General features: G+C 40.1%; 1 protein-coding gene across 1 annotated transcript in view; it reads right to left on the minus strand.

Annotated features, from left to right (window-relative positions):
* UBE2W (ubiquitin conjugating enzyme E2 W) overlaps positions 1–7,372 on the minus strand; it is a 56,282-nt gene extending 48,910 nt beyond the window's left edge. Inside the window, exon 1 of the mRNA XM_063079438.1 lies at positions 7,333–7,372. Within this exon, the coding sequence (XP_062935508.1) occupies positions 7,333–7,347 (15 nt within the window). The 5' untranslated portion in view covers positions 7,348–7,372. The remainder of the gene's footprint in view (positions 1–7,332) is intronic.
* Between the last annotated feature and the right edge of the window lie 227 nt (positions 7,373–7,599).

Consider the following 7,599-nt stretch of genomic DNA (forward strand, 5'->3'; position numbering starts at 1 on the left):
TTAATCTTAAATTTTGAGGAGGATTGGCAAAGAATACATGCTAATTGGAAACCATACTTCTGCCCTCCTTCCTGTGGTGGGGAAATACAAAGAGAGACCTCACATGACACATGATCATAAAGGAAATAGTTTTTTTCCACTGCAAGCCAACACAGGTATCAGGAATCAGTTTAAAATAGGAGGCCTAAAGCATTATAAGATATAACCCACAAACAACTCCAAGGATCTATGAAATGAATAATCTGCAATTTTACCCCATATAATCATTTTATTATACATATTGTGTGTGTGTGTGTGGGGGGGGGAACATTACATAGCTATTAAGTGGTAAAACTGGAATTCAAACTCAATTTCATCTGATCCCAAAGGCTGTGCTCATTTTTATATTCAACATTTACTGAGGGCCTCCTACATGCCAGGGACTGGGTTAAATCCAGGTGAAACAGTATATGAACAAATTAATAACAGGTCAAGGGTATGAAGAATTTAGCAGGGTAAGGGGAAGTACTAGTGTTGAAATAGGAGGGCTATTTTATATGGAATGGTTAGAAAAGGCCTCTGGAAAAAATGACACCTGAACAAATATCTGAGTGAAAAAAGGGAGTAAGCCATCCAGATATATCAGAAGAGCAGTGCAAGCAGAAGAAAAATAATAAGGGCAAAGGCCCTGATGCAGGGATAACAAGAAGGGTAATAAGGCTACAAAAAAGTGAGTACCTGGAAGAGGTTAAGGCCTTTTAGGGCAGGGATTTTGGATTATACTCTGAGTAAGATAGGAAAGCCACACAGTAGGGTTGTAAGTAAAATGACATTTGACTTTTGATTTGAAAGACTCTAACAGGTTGAGAAAAGACATAAGGGAACAAGGACAGAAAGCTGTTGATAGAATTCAACCAAGGGGATGATGGTGATTTACATCAGGGAGTAAATCAGAAGAAGGTAAACAGTTGAATTCTGAACTGGATATATTCTGAAGATAGAGTTGACAGAATTTGCTGACAGATTTGACTATGGGGTAGGATGAACCCAAGTTTCTGCTTGAGCAAACGGAAGAATGAAGTTGCTATGTACTAACATGGGGAATACTACAGAAAACAGGTTTGGGGAAGAGAAGTCAAATAAAGCAGTTTTATACATGTTTACTTCCCTGCTAATCTGCTTTTATGTTAATCACTACATTACACACTGATTTTGTGCAATACAGCTTTTTGAGTTTGTGCAATACAGCTTTTTGAATCCAGGTCTTTTTGATTCCAGATCCTACGCTTTTATTTCTAATGAAGTTTTACAAGGACAAGTGAATGAGGTTAGAGTCTTTTCTGAGAATAAAATAACTCAAAGGCATGCACTATTTGTTGGTGATCCAAAAACTATGTTTATAAACAAAGGCTATCAAATGAGAAAAATTTTAAAACAACTGACAAACATGAACAAGTATTTTGCAGATAATATTCTAATAAAGCAGAAGCAATGATATAAAGATGGAATAAAATTCATCTACAAATGCTCAATTTAGGTAAATACTAAGCAAAAGTATATTTTCAAAACTATGCCAGATCACCCCACTTATAAAATTCTCCTTGATAAGACATTATCTTTGAACAGTAAAAATTTACCGTTATAATTTTCCTCAGTGCACAGGTATACACACAAAGAATTGCTTTTAAAAATTTGAGCTATCAAGTAACTTTATCCCAATGGTTTCTCTACAATGCCAAACTTGTTAATATGTTCATTACCTATAACTTCATAGCATCAGATTTCAGAGCTTGCTTTCTAATCCCAGCTTCACTGCTTAGCACTAGTAATTTTGGGCAAATCACTTATCCAAATCAGTAATTAGTTACCAGAAATCACTCTGTTTCTCTATTAGAATGAAATAGGGTTATCTAATTTTCCCTTTTTCAAGGTTACAAATAAGAATCCAGAGAAAAATAGGGAAATAGGGGCCGGCCCATGGCTGGCTCATTTGGAAGAATGTGGTGCTGATAACAACAAGGCCACAGGTTCAGATCCCTATACAGGGATGGCCAGTTAGCTCTCATGGGAGAGCATGGTGCTGACAACACCAAGTCAAGGTTAAGATCCCCTTACTGGTCATCTTAAAAAATAAAAAATAAAAAGAATAGGGAAATAACCTTGAAAAACATTAAAATTATGGCAAACACATAAATCAAGAAAATAAGCAACTTTTTGGAAATATACATAATATAAATACGAATTTTAAATTATTCCTTTATAGGTACTCAACCTACTATTATATAATTGCTTTACAGATTGCCCTAAAATAGAATTAAATTAATGCAGAATTTGCTATTTAGGAATGCTTTTTGAAGTGTTAAGTGATGGACAAATGTTTACTATAGTCACTATATGCACATTTAAGGGACACAGGGAAAGTATTTTTCCTGCTTCCATAAAGTCTATGGCCCAGTGAAGAAGAAAAGACCTGAAAAGTTAAATAAAAACATAAACAAAAACTTTAAGACAAAAATAAAAGGGCTCTCATACAGTATATACTGCAATTGATTAAAAGCAAAAAGAAAAGCACCACAATGACTATTTTAGCAGTTAACAGATTATCATAGTTTAATGCTTTTGTTTATTTGTAGTCTACTATCTACTTAATGTTTATCCTTCACACAACACCCTCAGTTCTATTCTATTCTGTTCCCCTTTTCCCTTGGCCCTTGCTCCAATAACTCTCTGACAGCCCTATTCCTAGTCAGACAATCTAACCAACCTTCTCAGATATTATTATTATTATTATTTATTTTTTAATTTTTTTTTAAAGATGACCGGTAAGGGGATCTCAACCCTTGGCTTGGTGTTGTCAGCACCACGCCCAGCCAGTGAGCGAACCAGCCATTCCTATATAGGATCCGAACCTTCGGCCTTGGTGTTATCAGCACCGCACTCTCCCAAGTGAGCCTCGGGCCGGCCCCTAACCTTCTCAGATATTATAATGCTAGCCATACTTCACAAGTTCCCAATGCTCAGTGAACCTCAGCATCCAAGATGACAGTCAGTTTTCTAACTTTTGATTATGCTGTAGCCCTTCATAATGACATCAACAAATAAGCATGTGGTATCTAATTGCCAAGGCAACATGACTACTATAACAGCAATGTCAGTAAGAGCCCATATTCCACTTCTCTCAATCACTACAGTCGATTACTTGAGTAAAGAGTAAAGCAGAGCTATGAATAATCCAAAATGATAATTATTATTATTTTTTTAAAAGATGACTGGTAAGGGGATCTTAATCCTTGACTTGGTGTTGTCAGCACCACGCTCTTCCAAGTGAGCCAGGGACCAGCCTCAAAATAATTATTTCTATGTCATTGAAAATAAGCATACATTCATACTCCTATTACTAATTCTCAACCTCCTTCCAAGAGTCAATAGCCTAAGACCCAGCTAGGTAAGAGAAGAAAATGTAAACAATTCACAGGAGAGTAATTCAATTGACCATTTCTCTGAATTATATCACCATTTTTGGAGTTGACAAACATCACCTACTATGCACTGATTTTCTATGACCTTAAGACAAAGAGAGTCCATACCTAAAATTAATAAATCTAGAGTGTCATACTTAGAAAAATACGCTAGGTATACTCTAAAAGTTCTAACTTAAGTCTGTATGAAACAGGCTGAATTCTAAAATCGGGAAATATATCCAAGAAGCCAAATTAGTTAAGTATTTCATAGCCTGAAATGAGCAGGGGTGGGAGGATGGGGGTGGGTGGGTTAGATTATAAAGTAAGAAACCTAACACAAAAAAACAACTTTTGGGGTTTAGCTGAAAACTGAATATCCCAATACTGCTACACTTCTCAAAAACATTTAGAATCACACAAAAATCCACTTTAATAAGTTTGGGAATAGAAAGTTTGTACAAAATAATCAGAGTCCCTAAAATGCTAAAACTAAAAATTTGCTACAACTTCCTATTTAATATTTTAAAATTTCTAGAATTACCAAAATTATATGTAGATTTAACTCCTGACAATTTTAAGCATCACCATGAGCATACCATTCCTTTAAAAACGGTTTCTTAAAACATAATCTTACTTGGTGTTCGTGACTCTGTTCTAGGAACTGTAGGAAGAAGAAAAAACAGGGTAAAGAAAGTCTCAAAGGGCTCATGTAAGTCTGAAAACCACTATCTTGAACTGTATATTGAAGAACTCTAAATATTATAGGTTAGGGCTTCACCCAACATTACAAGTGTGCCAGAATATTAACCCCCCATCCCCACTGTCTGATGTGGAGCTGCCTGCCCAGGTGCTTCCAGCCTCCAATAACATCATCTATCTTAGTGTACTATTCAAAATTATTTTCTAGGTTTGACACGACCTGAAAGATTGGGAAGCACTGATAGAATACATTAAAGCAGTACAACCTCAACTTTAAAATACATACTCTCCAATAAGAAATTCAAATTATGCACTTACTTGATTTTATTGCATTGATCCTAAAGACTAATTTATTTACTTCATTTTTATCAAGTAATCAAACCCCATGTTACTTTTGCATAATATGGCATATGTTTTCTTTCTTTTTTTTTTTTTTTTTAAAGATGACCGGTAAGGGGATCTTAACCCTTGACTTGGTGTTGGCAGCACCACGCTCAGCCAGTGAGCGAACCAGCCATCCGTATATGGGATCCGAACCCGGGGCCTTGGTGTTATCAGCACCACACTCTCCCGAGTGAGCCACGGGCCGGCCCTGGCATATGTTTTCAAAATACAGTTCCTCCTACAGCTTAAGTAACCTCTTCTTCAGCAGCAGTAATATCCTGGTGTGGGTAAGAAAGAAATCTACTAAAATCTTTTTAGATAAGGACATGCATAGAGTAGCATTCCCTGTTATAGCATACTTCTTCCTAATCAGTTTAACTGAAATCCCCAAAATGTCAATTTCCAAACCTCCTTCCATGCTTTTTCTCCATAGCACTACCACGTTCTAATATAATACTTTGTTCTCATCTGTCTCTTCCAACTAGACTACTAAATACGTGAGGGTAGAAATCTTGTCTGCTTTGTTCACTGCTGTATCCCCAGCATCTCGATAAGTGCTTGACACATAGCGGGCCCTCCAAAAATAATTGCTGGGTGAATGAACAAATTTGATAATTTGGTCGTAGCTTTATGTCTGATTTAATTGTCTTAACAACTAAACTTTGCTATTAAGATGGTCAGGAAATAAATTTTGTACAGCAAAGACACAATTAACAACCACACAGAAAGTAGTGTTGTATTTCAAAAATTTTGATTTATCTATATTAAAATATCTTTAAAGCTACTACCAGAAAATCTGTATCAGGTATTTTAAATACAAATAAAAGGGAAAGGTTTAGTTTTAATTAAAATAGGAAGCATCAGTTTTCCATTCCTCTCATTAATAAAGAAGGGTGATAAGGCAGTACTTCGGGCACAGAAAAATGCACTTTTGCACTGGCAAGCATTTTTTTCCCATTGTTTAAGTCACCATACAAAATTCAAGATTATCAACATCTCTCAAAAACAAATCTGCTTTTCTAGATACTTGAAGTCTAAATCTAATCACCTAATATAACCAGCAATGTTCTCTTGTCAAATAAAATCACAGGTGATGTGGATTTTAATCTTAATTTTTAGTCTTACTGTTTTAATCTTAATACATATAATCATCTTAAACTGGTCATAACAAATAATATTTTTATCTTAATACAGATACAGCCCATCTACTGTTCAACTGGTGTTCCCCAGTTCCTTTTTTCGGCTTCAAATGACGCAACTTCTCTAACGTCCCTGGGGAGACTAGTGTAAAGTATAATGTTTCCTGAAATTGTTTTTTCCCTGCACCATTTCGTGACATCTCTTCCACGCGAAATGTTATATACAACTTTTCTGTTCTGCAGGAAACTCAAGAGAGAGAAGCAAAGGTAAAGAGTGTATTTTAAGGAAAACAGGTAGAAAGGCGTAACATAAGAGCACAGAAATAAATGTGAAGCAAAGAAATATTTGCACAAAAAGAGGAACAAGATGGAGAAACGAGAAAAGAGAAAGACACTCCTAGTACAAAAAAAGAAGAAAAAATGAAGGGAGATAGAGACTTGCTTATTTTTCTAGAAACAAAAGCAAAAATCCTTCTTAAAAAACCTGGTTTCTTCCTTTACTTAAGAAGATGTTATTAAAGCACTAGACGACGTTCAGCTGACACTCCTAACGAGAGTTCTTCTACCTTCTCTTCCTATATGTTTTGATACCGCTAGTCCTCATCTGTGAATTAGATGCAGGCTACAGACAATGCAGATTCAATCTCTACAAAACTACACTTGTGGTTGCCATCTTTGCCTTAAAAAAACCAAACTCCCTGGACTTGGAAAAAAGGAGTAAATTAAGTTGGAAAACCAGAAAACCACGCATTGCCAAGTCAGGTAGATATCACACAGGTTAACAAATGACTCCTACCTAACTAAGGTTTCACTAAAGCTCTGGGAAAGAAGGGCAAAGAGCTGTAGCCTTATCGCTACCGCAAGGGTGGGGCATCGAAAGAAAAAAACCAGAGAGGGCGAGCTATCCCGAGAGGTTTAAGGGAGCCAGTGACTCGGCTCTCGGGAGATCGCATATTAAGCGGCAAATGATATCGGTGGATTAAGGGCAGCTTCAGAGGGAGTAAAAAAGTGGGCTGCTGGAGGAATGTTCGTGAGACAGCCGAGGCTGATAGGACAAGGAACCCACCGGGCAAAGAATTACGAGTCAAAATGAATAGAGTGAACGGGCTGATCAGTCTAGGAGACCGGGCGTGGGAGGCCTGAACAGAGGCCGCTAGGCACAGTCTACAGCCAGCCACCTTCTTCGAGAATTCCGTTTCAGCTCCCCCACACTCAGCCCTTCTCGGGGCCGCCCCTGCCCCGGCGACAACGGCGGGCGCAGCTGTTTCCGCCCGGCCGGGAACCCCGGGGGAAAAGACATCCCTGTGGCTCGCGGGCAGGCCGACAGCGGCCGTCTGTGTGTGCTGGGAACCGATTCCGAGACCACCACCGCGGAGCCAAAGCCAGGCTTCGCTCTTTCTTCCCCTCAGCCTCCTTTATCCCCCAACTTCCCGGCCGGCTGGTGTCCGCTTCGACCGACCGAGACACTCCCCACCCCGCGCGAGCCCCGCGCCCTTCCTCACGCCGCCTCTCGCCCCTCCCCGACGCCCTGAGGCTGGGGGAAGACCGGCCAGCCGGACCGCTCCCAAGGCCGCCCGGGTGCCCCCAGGTCCTGGACATCACCCCCGCCCGAACGCTCGCACCCTCTCGGCGGCTCCCTCGCGAGCCCAGATGCAGCAAACTCCCCTCACCTGCATTGACGCCATGATGGAACCATCCCTCCAAGGCCGGCAAGGCCAGAGACGCAGGAGGCGGAGCTGCCGTGCTCGCGTCACGCCGCAGGCGCCCAAACATCCTGGGCGTGGGGGGCGGGGCCTCCGATGGGAAGGGGACGACGCGAGGACATTGGCTGGCGCGCGGGGCGTCGGGGGGCGTGGGCGGGGGCGAGGTATGTGGCGTTGGAGGTCCACTTCATCACAACCCGGCTCGTCGGCGTCGGAGTCGGTCAGCCACACCCG

This window comes from Cynocephalus volans, chromosome 15 (genome assembly GCF_027409185.1).
Source record: "Cynocephalus volans isolate mCynVol1 chromosome 15, mCynVol1.pri, whole genome shotgun sequence".
NCBI lineage: Eukaryota > Metazoa > Chordata > Mammalia > Dermoptera > Cynocephalidae > Cynocephalus > Cynocephalus volans.